Genomic DNA, 15,717 nt, shown 5'->3' with positions numbered 1-15,717 from the left:
ATTTTTAGTTATTTATGGCAAGGACTAATATTTGTTTTTTGAACAATAGGAGAATGATGCTCGAGCTGATGTGACTCAAGTGGTTAAATCTCAATCTTATGCAATGAAGGAAGCTTCTACTCATAACCTTAGGAGGAGACAAGTGCAATTGCAGTATATTGGGAATCATCATCTGCACAAGATGTAATTGATTAGTATATCATGCATTAAGGTGCATGTTTTAACTAGTTTATCATCTTGGTTGAAGTGATGTTGTATAATGGATGTCTCATTCAAGAAAAAGGATTGAGTTTTCAAAACACTATGATTTTATGAAATCTCAATATCTAAATATTCATGGATGGTAGGTGGTTGAAACACAACTCTCTATCATACCCGCAAATTGAGAAGCTTATAAGTGCATCAAAAGGGAATCTTGATCACATAAGGTGTGTGGCAGAATGGTTGAAGACGAACCATGTGAACGGGAGGTACATAGGAGTCACGTTGACTCGGGCTGGTGGGAACGTGCTGGAACGCAGCATGGAAGAGTTTGACGAGAATTGTGAAGTATTTGGAGGACAATGGAGTGAGGAAGGACTGGATGGGGTACGTAGTTAGCCGGTGTCCAGAGATACTGACTTTTAGCCTGGACGAGCTTAGGAAACACGCTGACTTCTATCTGAGTATGGGGATGGATAAGAATGATTTCGGAACCATGCTTTATGACTGTCCAAAGGTGATCCGTTACTACTCTATGGAGGAGATGAACCAGAAGGTACCTTACTAACTACGCAAAGTTTTTTGCATTATGAGGCAATATATTGTTTTGCTACTAATCTTGCTGTAGTTACTCATACAATTATAAGAAATTTCATCAGTAATGCCCCGTGTCGACTCTTGACTTTTTTTGAAATTCTGGGTAATTTACTTGATTCGTATCCTCTTGAAAGGGCTAGGATTGGAAGAATCCATGTGACGAGGATAATGTATATTGTTAATCATGAATGGTAAACTCTCCCTCAAGAGAAATTTAATCGGTAGTATCTTGTATCGACTCTTGTTTTGGTTTGAGAGTTAATGTTAACACTGCAAGGTTTTTAGGTTACCATGTTCAAGAATCTGTTTGTATTTACTTACAAACTGAGTTTATTGCAATCTATATATAGGTATCATATCTGAAGGAGCTTGGCCTCAGCAATGAAGATTTGGGAAGATTATTAGCCCACAAAACGCAACTGATGGCGTGTAGCATCGAGCATAGATGGAGCCTCTCGTTAAGTATTTTTATTACCTTGGGATCTCCAAAGATGGCATGAGAAGAATACTCACCTTCAAGCCAATCATATTTGCATTGATTTGGAGAGCACCATTGCACCAAAGGTATGCCTTGTTGCCTTTGCTACGTTAGCAATATACGAGCTTTCAAATCCCGGACCTCCAAAAGGGTTGTCGCGAGTCTTGATATTGTGATCAGCGCATATTAATCTCGTGTAGTATGGTTGCTAGAGGATGACTCTATGCTGCTGCGACTAATTTCACTCTGTTCGTTTTAGGTTCAAACTATTTACTGGATATAGGCATTCAGCAAGATGCAATTGGTTGGAAGCATGCTTACCAGATTCCCCTCTCTCATGACATATAGTCTCTACAAGAAGATACGGTCTGTGGTATGTACTCAACTACGAACCTATGTTTGTCTACTTTTTATATGAATAAACGGGCGAATGCTGACGAGAGGGGCGTTTTTTGGGTTGTGGCAGGTGATTTTCCTCTTGACAAGGGCGGGGTTTCTCAACACGACATTGGGAAGGTGGTGGCCCTAGGGCCGGAGCTCGTTGGGTGCAGCATAAACTAGATCACAATGTCTTGTTTCTTGGGATAAGGCTACCGGTGTTGGGGCAGATGATCGCGGATTTCCCCATGCTTCTGCGCTACAACATTGATGTCCTTTGCCCCAAGTACCGTTACTTGAGAAGGACGATGATACGACCTTTGAAGGATCTCATTGAGTTTCCAAGGTATATATGCTTATGCATCATCTCACACACACACTAACATTGAGGATGAGTTTCAATTGCTGATTATTGAGGGTACAACAGGTTTTTCAGATATTAGCTTGAAGAGCGAATAATCCCTAGGCACAGGATTATGGTGGAAAACCGGGTTAATTTCAAGCTGCGGTACATGTTGGGAGGCTCGGATGAAGAGTTTCACACGAGAGTGAGGGAGGCGGTGGAGAGACGAAGGCGATTTGATTCTGAATATGACGATCAATCAGATATGATGTCTGTTTCTCAAGTAACAAATGACTTGGAAAATCATTAAGAGCATTATTAAGCAACAGAATTTCATCATTTGTTTTTGTACATTATGGTTAGTTACTAGTTCAATAGCAACATGTATACCACTACCAAATTTTCCTTGTACATAACATAATGAATGAAACTGAATTATGCTTATAAAAATTTTCCCTTGATATAGTTATGGAACCCACAATGAAATGAGACAGCATTGAAACATGATAACAAACAAAAGATCAATCTCACTATTGAAAAATGTATTTTCGACTGAGATAATACTAACAACCTATTAACAACATTTTACATCTAAGCAATCAAAACACAAAAACTTGTTTTTAGCTTTCAACATGTCTAGCAACCTATTTCACCAAACAGGATGAAAAGCTTGCATTACCATGTGACTACAAACCTGAGTTAAGCTGCTGTCTTCATCTCAACAGCAGCCGGGTCACCCATGTTTGCATATACTGGATGCAGCTCGTGACCTTCCTTGGGCTCAACATGAATCCACTTGCGTCCAGTTAGCTTGTTGCGCTCAAACTTGATGCGTCCTTCCTTCAAGGCGTAGAGGGTGTGATCTCGACCCATGCCAACATAGTTCCCTGGATGGAAACGCGTACCCCTTTGACGAACAATGATGTTTCCGGGAATCACTCTCTGCAACATTCGCCACACAACAACATCACATCAATAGAAATGAAAATTCTCAAGTTTCAAGTGCAAGATTCAATATTAATGCTCTCACCTCTCCACCAAATTTCTTGACCCCGAGATTCTTGGGCAACGAGTCGCGACCATTTTTCGTGGATCCTGCCGTTTTCTTGCTAGCCCATCGCCTCAACACCAAACTCAATCCCTCTCCGGATACATCTATAATCTCAAAATATGTACATTATAATTTATGTTCCAAGACAATTGCAACTACATTATAATTTATGTTCCAAGACAATTGCAACTCCACTATTTTTGCATAAAAAGGGGGATAAAGTTCATACCAGTAGCTGAACTGTAAACAGGCGTGTTGGAGATCAGATCCCTAATGCTTAATCTTCTGTACAGAGATGCAACGGAATTCATGATGTTTGCTTAATACGCAGCAGTAGATAAATCTGATTCAGGATAACATGATGATCAATGTCAATAATTCTGAATTAAAAATTATCACACCGATTTTAGCACTTAACAGAATCAGAAAGCTGAAAATCGAAATACAAAGAGTATAAAGCTGAAGAATACAGCCGATGCCGGTAACCTAAAAAATTATGGTGCTAAAGTTCAAATTTGCAGAAATATCGCATAAATTTGGGGGCGTGGGATGTCAATCTCCATTCCTAATTCTGAGAAACTACAATGTGAAAAAGAGGGTGATAATTGTCTTTGAAATAAGTGGTTCAGACATTTCATCAAACACCTTATACGAAAGCACAGCATAAAGCGATACGCTTCACACTCCTGGAAAATTTATAGTCCACCGGAATTCCACCGGCGTCGAGATGAAGAAGAAGACTGACTGCGTGCGAGCGTGTGTCTCAGTGAGAGAGAGAGAGAGAGAGAGCAAACCTGCGACCCGCCCCAGTGAAGATAGGCGGCCCAGTTTGTAAGCTGCGGTCTTCATCTCAGCAGCAGCCGCGTCGCCCATGTTTGCATAGACTGGATGCAGCTCGTGACCTTCCTTGGGATCAACATGAATCCACTTGCGTCCAGTTAGCTTGTTGCGCTCAAACTTGACGCATCCTTCCTTCAAGGCGTAGAGGGTGTGATCTCGAACAATGATGTTTCCGGGAATCTCTCTCTGCAACATTTGTAAGGTTGTTTCCGGGAATCTTTCTCTGCAACCTTACAAAGTAATATGATGATCAATCTCAACAATTCTGAGTTCAAAAAATGTCATGCCGATTTTAGCAGTTAATTAAAATCGAAATACAAAGCGTATAAAGCTGATCGAATTCAGTAACCTAAAAAATTATGGCGCTATAGGAAATCACGAATAAGGCAGCATAAAACGAGACGCTTAACACTCGCGGAAAATTTCTATTTCAACGGAATTCCCCCGGCGGCGAAGAAGACGACTGATTGAGTGAATTGGATTATACACAGAAAAGGATTATATACGAAAAAGCATAGTAAACATAAGAAAACTAAGGGTCTGTCTCACCCCGTTAATAACATAATAGATAAACAAACGTATTCACATCACTTACACACACTAGCAAGCATGCTTGCTTTCATTCAACATACTAATTACTATATCACTAGCATCACTAACGGTAAGCATATATATAATAATAATAATGTAGCTCCAGCATTCAGTTGACGCTGCTGGCATCCTTCGGAGTGGAGGGAGCACTCGGTGGCGGGATGTGCGGGACGATGAACTTAATGACATCACCGACGAGCAAATTGGTGGCCCTCTCAATCCATGCAGCAAATTTCCCTTTCTCCTCCAGCTTGGGCAGAAGCTTCTTTCTCTTATCCTGCGAGCAAGTCCATGCAGCCGAGAAGAGGTTGGTGAGAACCGTGGACACCAGGATCATAAAGAAAGCCTCCATCACGTTTGCCCCCGAGGTGGCCTTTGACAATACATACTTAAACACCACTCCAATAGCAATTGGAGTGACCAGCAGTCCAAGGGCCAGCCCATGAAAGTGACGCCTTTTTTGCTCGTGCACCGTCTCAATTTCCTCCTGTACGTTCTTCACCATTTGGTTGGCTTTCCCGTTCAAATCAGACAGCTTGGAGATCAGTGTATCCATCTGCTGGTCATACCCCGAGTGAGTTAGGATGCTCTGCCCCAACACCGACTTGATCCTCTCCATCGAGAGGATCGTTTCTCCAGCCAGCACCGCACAGCTGCCGTCGCCGCTTTCGTCATGGTCCCGGACCCAGCACATCAGCTCAACAGCCCTCTCGATCCCCGAGGACACATAGCGAAGCTTCTCCTCGAGGCTCGAGAAGGCTGGCGGCTCTGGGATGGAGGCGAAGCGGATGCGCAAGTCGTAGTTCGCGGAAACTGAGCTCGCCATTGCCTTAGCTAATTTTCAAATAAGTGATTGCCTTAGCTAATTTTCAAATAAGTGGATGCATTGATAACTGGTATGGCTAGTATATATAGAACCTACTGATGATCATCACTTTTCTTAATACCAGTGCATGCGACTGCGAGATTGGCAATCACCATCAGCAAAATACTATATATGTAATTCGCATTAAATCAAATTGGCTAAACCTAAATCTTAATGAGAAAATTATTAGCCATCCATGGACCATGTGTGCTTTGACCTCATGATTACTTATGATTCGCTATATATATACATTTGTAAATAGAATTTCGAAATATGTTTGAGGTAAAGAAAATTAGCACTTTGATTATAATATGATAATTCTCTCTATTATATATATATATATATAAACCAATATTAACATGAGAAATGAGAACTAATTTTGATCATGTGATTTTACAATTCAGTGGTTATAAAGAATATGTCAAATTTTAACGGTTTTTTTTAATCTTTTATTTAAAGTTGTATTTTATTTATTTATTTATTTATGCATAAGAGGTTAAATATGTCAAAATTACTTATTTTTAATTAAAGAAACATGAGACTTTTAAGGGATTATGTAATCCATCATCTATCAATTTGGATTATTTTCAACTGTGAAATAAATTAGTGTTGTTCATTTTGATGGTGGTCTTTGTGCAAAATGATATTGCACACATGATAGTTTTAACTTGCACGAATTCTGTAATGTGTGGGAAGAGTGTTAGTATATTTCATAAATTTAAATAAAAGATTCTTGTTGCATTTGTTAAGGTTACTAGTTGCACTGAAATATGTAATATGTGTTGTTGCACAGAAACGTGTTAGTTGTTGCACGGTTGAAGTTAATTTTGTATAAGGTTATAAATTGTAATTTCCTTAAAAATCACAATAATCGTACAGAATAACACTATAATGTGTGCAACAAAAAAACTTAAATTTTTTCCACACATTTCAACCATACAAAAACTAACACATCTCTGTGCAACATCAAATTTATATTCAAGTTCAAAAATATATAATACTAATATTTTTCCCACACATCACAATAATCGTGCAACATAACATCAAATTTCTTCCTAAAATCATGTTACAATTATTAAGTAAATGTTTATTTACATTTCTATCTTTTTTTATATTTCTATGATTTATTATAATGAAAACGTGTGCATCTATTATCTCAGCCGTTTAGTTTTTTTAAAATCAAAAGTTGATATCGGTTCTTAGTTCTCTTAGAGAGGGTTTCTATGTTAACCCTATCCTATCTCAGCCGTTTAGTTTTTTTAAAATCTAAAGTTGATATCCCTTCTATTCATTTTGTAAGTCGTTTTTACTTTTTATTTATTTACAAATTAATTGTCGTTTAAGTTTTTAGAATCAAAATTACCTCTATTTATTGAACACCTCGTTAATTTTCAGCTTTCCTCAAAATCATTTTTTCGTGATTAAAAACACTATGCAGAAGCCTCAAGAAGATGAAGTGTTTTTCCTTTTTTTCGCGTACAAAATAATGATTATATGATTAAGGATAATTATCATTAATTAAGGTAATTTTGGGTAATTTTTCTTTTTATTAATTTGTGTGTCAAGCTTAGAAAGACTTATAAATTGAATAGGAGGGAGTACTTCTTAGTCATATGATATAAGTCATTTTGTAACATTTGATTGTTTATATTTTAAATAGCATTTTGAAATTTAATACCAAAAGTTGCCTCATTAATTCTCCTCATTTATGTTTTTTTTTTAATGTTTTCCACTAGATAATAATTGTTCAATTAAAGATACATTATCATTAATTAAGATTAGTTTAAGTATAAATTCTTTATATTAATATGTATACAAAAGTACACAAAGACTTATATTAATTATAAATAGGAAAAGTCTAGAAAGACTTATGAAAACATTTTAGTAAGCAGTCAATTTTCAAAAAGATGTCAACATTAATAGCTTGTCCTAGACTCAGAGGAAAATATTTGATGTCAAATTTAACAATACATTAATAGCTCATCGTAGACACAAAGGAAAAATATTTGATGTCAAATTTAAAAAGTCCATTTTCTGTAAAGAGTGAGATAACCGAATAAGGTAGTACAAGTTTATTCGGCATTTCCTTTCTTTTTATTTTATTTTTTTAATTTCTTTATCTGTCATTATCCTTTTTTAAATATATAATTACATATATGTGAAAATGTATAAAATAATCTCTACACCCATAATATAGTACCATGCATGCATATTGACATTTGCTTTTAAGCATGGCTAATAAAATAACGGTAAATATCATATTAAAGCCTAAATTATATTCGATTTATCAAAAATATAAATTATAAAAAATATTTTTAAAAACCTTAAACTATTAAGTTTGTATCAAAAATATCTCATGTTCATTTTTTGGTCTCCGGAATCAAGATGTGGCTCAACAGATGGCATCGTATAATACATATTTTATTGTTTTAAATGACATGACACAAAGCAACATCGTTTTGTGCCATATCATTTAAAAAACGACATCATTTTGTGCCACATTAGTTGATTCAAATCACATTAAAGGTCAATTTATCTAACATCAATTTTAAAAAATAACGTGATTTTGTGCCATGTCATTTACAAAAATAAAATATAAACTATACGATTCACGACATAATTCCGGGGATCGGAAAATGAACACAGGACATTTTTTATACAAACACAATAGTTATGGCTTAGTTTATATAAACTCGAGTTTGTGAAATTTTTCGTTTAAGAGATATGTGAATTTGCAAATATGGAATTCGTAGTGATGAGCATCACTTTCATTAATATTTGTTTCTAGAAAAAGGGATTCATGCAGAAGCAACTAGGGCTGAAAAAATATACCGAAAACTCGATATACCGGCCATACCGTACCGTAAAATATCGGAAAATGCCGAATTTAAGGTATACCGATTTTTTTGGTAAGGTATGATACCGTACCGAAAATTTACGGTAAGGTAAAGGTATGGATTTTCCAGATACCGGGGTATACCGGTGTATACCGATACCGCGGTATATATCGGTAGAATCAATAAATACCGTATTAAAGGTATATACCGGAACACGGTATGATACCGTATTACTGATATACCGAATATTACTGTATATACCGGTGATGCGGTATCATACCTTATTCTAGTATACCTTAATATTCGGTATATACCGGTAATAAGGTACAATACCTTATTCTGATATACCGCAGTTGTCCGTATATATTGGTATACCGAAAATCACGGTATATATCGTATCAAAATTTATAGTTTTAAAATATATAATATATATTTTTATGTTTATATTTTGAAAAATATTTATAAATTTTATAAAATGATGTATATAATCTATATTATGTGAATATATACAATTGTATATGAATTTATAAATATCATCAAATGATACATAAATAAATAAAATATAGTATATAGTATAAGTAATACAATAATATAAAATTGTTTATTTTGATATTATAGTATAGTTGTAATATATAACTAAAATTATTGTTTTACAATAGACTATACATCTAACTTATATTAGTTACATATATAATAGCATAGTTATAATATTAGTATTATATTATAAATAATATTACGTCTAACATATAAATTATATGTAACTTATAACATCTAGTATATAATTTACTATATATTACATGAATGCATACAAGTATGCAAATATAAATATCATCAAATGATATAAAAGTGAATAAAATATAATATAGTATGTAAGTTATATAATTTAATATAAATGAATTATTTATATTTATATCATAACACAGTTATAATATAATATTCTATATTATATAACTAAGATTATTGTTCTATATTAAATTATACATCTAACGTGTAACATCTATGTATATAATAGCATAGTTATAATTAATATTGATATTATATTATAACTTAGATTACATCTAACTTATAAGTCTCATATAACTTTACATTGATATCATTAATAATAAATGTATTACTTTTTGTTTATTTGTGATATATTTTAATTATTATGTCATTATTATATTTGTTAAATATTATTCATTATCTAAACATGTTTTAAATAAATAAGTTATCAATTTTTTACCGTATTGAATTTTTTCAATTTCGGTAATACCGATTATTTTGGTATACCGTTAAAGTGCGGTATACCGTGAAAGTACGGTATGCCGAAATTCGGTAAGGTATACCGAAATAAAGGTACGGTAAAGGTTTTGTATATTCTTCATACCGTACTTAAGGTATACCGAACTAAGGTATACCGTAGGTAAAGGTATAAATTTTCTCCATACCGGAGGTAAAGGTAAGGTATAAGGTATGGTCGATTTAATATAAGGTATACCGTACCGTCCCACCCCTAGAAGCAACAAAAGTAGTTAAATAAATCTCTACTCATAACCTTAGGAGGAGACTAGTGCATGCGATTGCAGGAGATTGGGATTCATCATCACTTCATCAGCGTAATATGTATACATTAGTATACGTACCATGCATTAAATCAAATGGTCTAAACCTAAATCTTAATGAGAAAATTATTAGCCATCCATGTGTGCTTTGACCTCATGATTACTTAGGATTTGTAAATAGAATTTCGAAATAGGAGTATATTATATTCTATACTAGTACTTCTTAGTCATGATATAAGTCTTTTTGTAACATTTGATTGTTTATATATTTTAAATAGCATTTTGAAATTTAATACCAAAGTTGCCTCATTAACTCTCCTCATTTTTTTATTTTTTTATGTTTTTCACTAGATAATAATTGTTCTATTAAAGATACATTATCATTTTTTAAGATTAATTTAAGTATAAATTTTTTATATTAATATGTATAGAAAAGTACACAAAGACTTATTAATTATAAATAGGAAATTAAAAGTCTAGAAAAACTTTTGAAAATATTTGAGTTCAAGAGTAAGCAGTCATTTTCAAAAAAGATGTCAACATTAATAGCTTGTCCTAGACTCAGAGGAAAATATTTGATGTCAAATTTAACAATACGTTAATATATAGCTCATCCTAGACACAAAGGAAAAATATTTGATGTCAAATTTAAGATGTCCATTTTCTTTAAAGAGTGAGATAACTAAATAAGGTACAAGTTTATTCGGTATTTCCTTTCTTTTTATTGAAATTTTTAAATTTATTTCTCTCTCATTATCCTTTTTTAAATATATAATTACATATATGCGAATATTTATAAAATAATCTCGACACCCATATTATGTACCATGCATGCATATTAACATTTACTTTTAAGCATGGTTAATAAATTAAGGCTAAATATCATATTAAACCCACCCTAAACTATATTCGGTTTATCAAAAATATCCTGAACTATAAGAAATATTTTTAAAAATCCTAAACTATTACGTTTGTATCAAAAATATCCCGTGTCCATTTTTCGGTCTCCAGATTTAAGACGTGGCTCGCCGGATGCCATTGTATAATATATATTTTATTGTATAAATGACATGGCACAAAGCAACGTCGATATCATTTTGTGCCACGTCAGTTGATTCAAATCGCATTAAAGGTCAATTTATCCAACGCCAATTTAAAAAAATAACGTGATTTTTTGCCATGTCATTTACAAAAATAAAATATACACTATATGGTGGCATCCGGCGAGCCACGTCATAATTTCAGGGATCGAAAATGAACGCATGACATTTTTGATACAAACCCAATAGTTTGAGGTTTTTAAAAATATTTGTTATAGTTCGAGACATTTTTAACAAAGTGGATATAGTTTGAAGCTTAATATGATATTTACTCATCAATTAAAAATGCTATGAAAAAAATTGAATTAAGGGTAGAATAAGATTAGAAAAAAAATTAAAAGTGCTATGAAAAAAAATTGAGTTAAGGGTAGAATAAGATTAGAAAAAAAAAATTAATACTCCTATATTTATACATAGTGTGTATGAATAGCACTACCCATCTAGAAAATCTACATATTTAATACTCCTATTTTTCATAGACATATTATGGGGTAGGTACTTTCCCCTATTAACACTATTTAATATGTAAAGAAAGAGAGTAGATTACATGGGTTTTGATGAAATCCCAAATAGAACTTTTTTCCCTTATAGTATATTCGATGGGATTCGATGAATATATTAATCAATGTGTTAATTTGACGCCTCAAAAAAAAATTGTGTTAATTTGAAGAAATGTTTAAAATTGTAAATTCATTTGAGATGGTAGATAATATAAAAATAAAAGAAAGTTAAAAAAATCTACAGAGTGCAGAGTTTTTAAGAAATACTAGTAAATGGAAGTCGAAAACATAAATTCAAGGGTTAATTAATTAATTAATTAACTTGATTCAAGACTCGCTTAAAAGAGTTGTTTATGCACCATTTAGAGGGTGTGCTCAGTTGATGATTTTTTTTGTGTCCCTTTTTGTAAAAGTGAAAAAGTAATATTTGTTGTTTGTAGTAACAAAAAATGGCCACTCGTCTCTGAGATTTCCTTCCAACTTACTCAAGTTAGCAAGATCACTTTTTCAAATTTTGTAATTTCCATATCTATTTTTAAGATTCTGATCGAAAATTTTTAGAAATTCAGTTGAAAAAAAAAAAAACAAATTAGTCCATGAAAAATTTCCTACTTTCCCTATTATAGGATGTCCAAAAAAAAATCTACCTATTTTTTGGATTGCAATTATAATATTTTTCATCATTCTCAATATATTCAATAATTAAAATAAAAAAATAAAAAATTGCGTCACTCATTCCTAGCTTTATTTTCTTAGCCTTTTTCAACCTTTTCTAATCTTTTATAAAGTTTTTTAATGGATCACAAGAGAAATACTATCTAATTAAAATTGAAAAGTGATATGATTAACTGTTCGATCGTAATTTCCATGACTCAGGTCACAATTATCATGAGTTCGATCAACCAAAATATTGGACATTTTATTAACACAATAGTGCACAAAATGATTTGCAATTTTTTTTAACTTGATACAATAATCTAGACAAAAGAATTATTCTGTAACAATAGTCAAGATCACATTATTTTTTTCGATAAAAAATATTTAAAAAACAAAATAGACGTGGGGTTACGTAAATGTCAAACTTGGGTATTCCTTGCATAGTTGCATGTATTCATTTTTATAAAAGTGGCTAGTAAAGCTATTGTCACAGCCCACTATCCCAATGACGGGTTAACCGGGGTTATGACTTGGGGTGAACAATAAGAAACGGAAATTAAAGGGGATTTACTAAGTAACCAACATTAATAACAAACTAGTGGTATATATATATAACCACTTGGGTAATTCACAAATGAGTCTGCCATAACGACTAGACCCCAACTGAAAGTTAATTAAAATGAAGTAGTAATAAGTTCAAGTAGAAATGATAAATAAGTCAGAGTGTTTGCAGCGAAAAAAAACGTGTGAGTTATGCATATGGAGATGCATACTCAAGGTTTCATTACATAAACATCAAAAGGGAAATCCGCTCAACACCGATCCATTCCATCGCCTGCTCAACCTGCACATTTAGAAATACATGCAGGGCTGAGTATAAAAATACTCAGTGACATAAGCCGAAAATACAACATGCATACATATATAAATTGAACTGCCAACAGTAACACACAAGGGTTTTCTTGAATGACCTGCGCTTACTAAAACATTTCATTCATTTTCATAAAGGTGGATGCGCATCCCATTTTCAGTCTATATGATCCATATCTGTCCTTTCTGTCACGCGCCGGGAAGGAGGCCTCCTTACCACGGACGCCAAGACCGGTCGCAAGCGACTCGCGGTCTCCATGAGTGTACACGTTAACCCTAGCTAGCGACCTTTGTCTAGCATAGGATCCCAATTGGATTTCCTTTAAAGTTGGCGAACCAACACAGATAGGATACATATAAAAACATAAACATTTTTGGCAGTCAATCATTTCATAAACATTTCATTTCATTTCATGAACATTTCATTTTCATTTCATAAGAGTCATTTATCATTTGGGCATAATAATAAACTGAAATTAACAGTTAAAATCATCTCATGCATATATTCGTATAAGAGGCCTACGACACGCAGGGGATCTCTATATACGTATAGTAAAAGTAATGCCCACCTCAATTGTTCTTAAAGCTGGCGTGGAGTCGTTTCTTCTTCGGCTTCACTTTCTGTCGCCCGGTCCTTCATTGATGAAGAGTCGATAAGTTCGTGAAGAAATTGTCATAAGACAAAGTCTAATTCTACGTGCCTAGGGTATCTTTTAATGTTTTAGGGTTCTAGCATCCATAATTCGTTACATTAAAGACAGTCAAAAATCAATCATACCTCGTCTAATCTCATTCAAACACATAGGCAACACAAACACATAAGGCACATAAGAATCACAATCAATCATCATCAAAACATGCTCTGTTTTTTACACTGACTCAACTTCAAAATTTAATCTGTTCTGACTCCGACATCTCCTGGACTCGAGACTCATACCGAAAGAAAGATCTTCGAGTCTAGTTTCATATAAAAAAAAAGTAGAGTCGAAAACTCCAAGTGGTTTGAGAGATATGACGTTTTTACCACGATCTACCATGTTAGGCAGTTTTGAACAATCGAAAACTTGGATTTTTGAAAAATAGTAAACGTTGTCAAACTGGGCTCAACTTTGGTGGATATCTAGCTAACACAATAAGGTTAATACCATAAAAATTTGGAAATCTAGATCACACAGGAAGATACTTAAATGAATGACTCTTTCCTCTGTTCTCTGAAATTCTCGGTAGTAATGTGCAGTTTAGGTTTTGCATTTTAAAGAAGTATCAAACGAAGTTGGAATGGCTTGAAATTTTACCAGGGTACTCAAGACTCATGTAGGGACTTGCTATAAAATTTTCAAAGCTATTAGACATCGAAAAACCGTCGATCAGAGTAGGTCAGTAGGCCTACGAAATTCATATTTATAAGTCCTTAAAAAAATAATTTATATAAATCAAGAAATAAGAGTTTAATCCCAAAAATATTCATTAAAAGTCAATCATAATTTAAATAAAAGAACGGACCTCATTTAAAATAAATAGTCCCAAACTCGTTACGCACATATACTAAATCTTTCATGAAACATCCTTTAAAATAAACTTTGATACATAGAAAATAATTCAACAACTTGAGCTCTTAAGAGGTTGTTTTGCAACAGACATCAAATCTGCCTCGGATCTCCAAATGAGGCTCCAAAAGACATTCTGGAAACTAGACATTTCAAGGATCATTCTCCAATTTGAATCGAATGAAAAAAAATTCAAACGAGCAAGATATGCCCTCTCAAAGATGGGTATTTAACAAGCAAAAATCTGAAAATTTCAGATTTCCAGATTACAACCAAGTCAGTGGGCTTTCTTTAAAAATTCATATCTCCCTTTACAAAACTCCACTGGGAACCCCAAGGGTCAATCTGGAAACTAGGGAGAGATCATAACACTCTACAGTTGGATTTACTCCAAGAGCATTCATGGTTTAGAAGATATGACTGTCTAAAGTTCAGTGCACAAAAAGAGTTCAAGTTTGGCAGATTTAGAACATAAATCGGAAAAACCACTTTAGGCTTCACAAAAAATTCTAAAACTGAACAAGTAAGTTCCCAACATGTCAGTGAATATTCAGTAGAAAGATAGGCTTGAGAATCAAAGATTTAAGTCGGCCTTTGCCACCTCAAAGTCGTAGGTTTGTAAAATCTACTGGATGGTACAAGGAATAAGAACTAGATTTCAAGAATTTATACCGGTTGTTTCCCTTACTCAAAAATGGTGAGACTGATGTCAAAAGAAAGATACGGGAGTCTAGAGTGACATATTCAAGTTTCAAAGGTTTTCACCGATTGAAACTTTACTTATGGCCTCCCAAAGATTGTTTACCAAAAATGTATTCCAGATGGGCAGTGATGTTTACAAATTCATAAATAAATAATAAGAGCTCCAAACCTTCTGAAATTTTACCAAAGTATAGAAAACATATGAAAGATGATACACAATTAATTTGGGAAATTTTGGGAACCGTTTGGATGGCTGGAATCGCCTTGCAAAACACTGCCGAGCAGTGTGCTTATGGCAGATTCGCTGCCTTACCTCATGCACGGTTTTTCACCCAATAAACTCTACCAAAATAATCATCCAAAATCATAAAACATATCCTCACATAATATAGCACACAAATGTGTAAAAATCCATGGCCATAAAGCATTTTCAGTTGAGAAAAAGCAAAGAAAAACTCACCCTCGAAGCACAACCTTCACTCTATAGTTTTCCCACACTCTCCCTTGCTTTGCTACTTCTCTTGGGGCTTCAAAGGCTTCTATGGAGTGTGATAATGGTGGGAGAAAAGTTGTGAGAGTGGGAGAAAGAATGTAGTGGTGGGGAAAAGAAGTAGTGTGG

At 33.7% G+C, this 15,717-nt stretch overlaps 2 protein-coding genes, 1 long non-coding RNA gene and 1 pseudogene across 9 annotated transcripts in view; 2 read left to right on the top strand and 2 right to left on the bottom strand.

Annotated features, from left to right (window-relative positions):
• LOC131005388 (coatomer subunit gamma-like) overlaps positions 1 to 15,717 on the top strand; it is a 29,442-nt gene that overhangs the window by 2,401 nt on the left and 11,324 nt on the right. For 2 of the 4 annotated variants that reach the window (XM_057932351.1, XM_057932352.1), the window contains one exon: positions 50 to 346. The exons of the other annotated variants lie outside the window; for them this stretch is intronic. In XM_057932351.1, coding sequence (XP_057788334.1) covers positions 50 to 187 — 138 coding nt within the window. In that variant the 3' untranslated portion in view covers positions 188 to 346. Of the gene's footprint in view, positions 1 to 49; positions 347 to 15,717 lie in introns of those variants that run through there. 4 annotated transcript variants of the gene reach the window in all.
• LOC131005454 (transcription termination factor MTERF2, chloroplastic-like) lies at positions 297 to 2,438 on the top strand (annotated as a pseudogene).
• LOC131005445 (uncharacterized) lies at positions 2,505 to 4,362 on the bottom strand. 4 transcript variants are annotated; one of them, XM_057932451.1, is made up of 5 exons: positions 4,238 to 4,362; positions 3,843 to 4,118; positions 3,278 to 3,391; positions 3,028 to 3,152; positions 2,505 to 2,939 (listed from the first exon to the last, which is right to left on the bottom strand). In XM_057932451.1, the coding sequence occupies exons 3-5, from the start codon at positions 3,357 to 3,359 to the stop codon at positions 2,697 to 2,699; spliced, it is 450 nt and encodes a 149-aa protein (XP_057788434.1). In that variant the 5' UTR covers positions 3,360 to 3,391; positions 3,843 to 4,118; positions 4,238 to 4,362; the 3' UTR covers positions 2,505 to 2,696. The 4 variants fall into 4 exon arrangements, with proteins under 4 accessions (XP_057788434.1, XP_057788435.1, XP_057788433.1 ...); XM_057932452.1 differs by having other exon boundaries at positions 3,843 to 4,362; XM_057932450.1 differs by lacking the exon at positions 4,238 to 4,362 and having other exon boundaries at positions 3,694 to 3,860.
• LOC131005461 (uncharacterized) lies at positions 12,564 to 15,701 on the bottom strand. The gene is made up of 3 exons (XR_009095261.1): positions 15,559 to 15,701; positions 13,419 to 13,483; positions 12,564 to 12,823 (listed from the first exon to the last, which is right to left on the bottom strand). It is a non-coding gene; the product is annotated as an uncharacterized LOC131005461 (long non-coding RNA).

This window comes from Salvia miltiorrhiza, chromosome 1 (assembly GCF_028751815.1).
Source record: "Salvia miltiorrhiza cultivar Shanhuang (shh) chromosome 1, IMPLAD_Smil_shh, whole genome shotgun sequence".
Lineage (NCBI taxonomy): Eukaryota > Viridiplantae > Streptophyta > Magnoliopsida > Lamiales > Lamiaceae > Salvia > Salvia miltiorrhiza.
This window is presented reverse-complemented; position numbering and strand designations above follow the sequence as displayed.

Excerpts from the sequence above, each read along its gene's own strand:
- LOC131005445 (XM_057932452.1), bottom strand. The coding sequence starts at position 3,359 with ATGAATTCCGTTGCATCTCTGTACAGAAGATTAAGCATTAGGGATCTG. Across the intron at positions 3,153-3,277 it reads TGTTTACAGTTCAGCTACTG|ATGTATCCGGAGAGGGATTG; the intron begins GTATGAACTTTA and ends TTGAGATTATAG. Across the intron at positions 2,940-3,027 it reads TCAAGAAATTTGGTGGAGAG|AGAGTGATTCCCGGAAACAT; the intron begins GTGAGAGCATTA and ends CGAATGTTGCAG.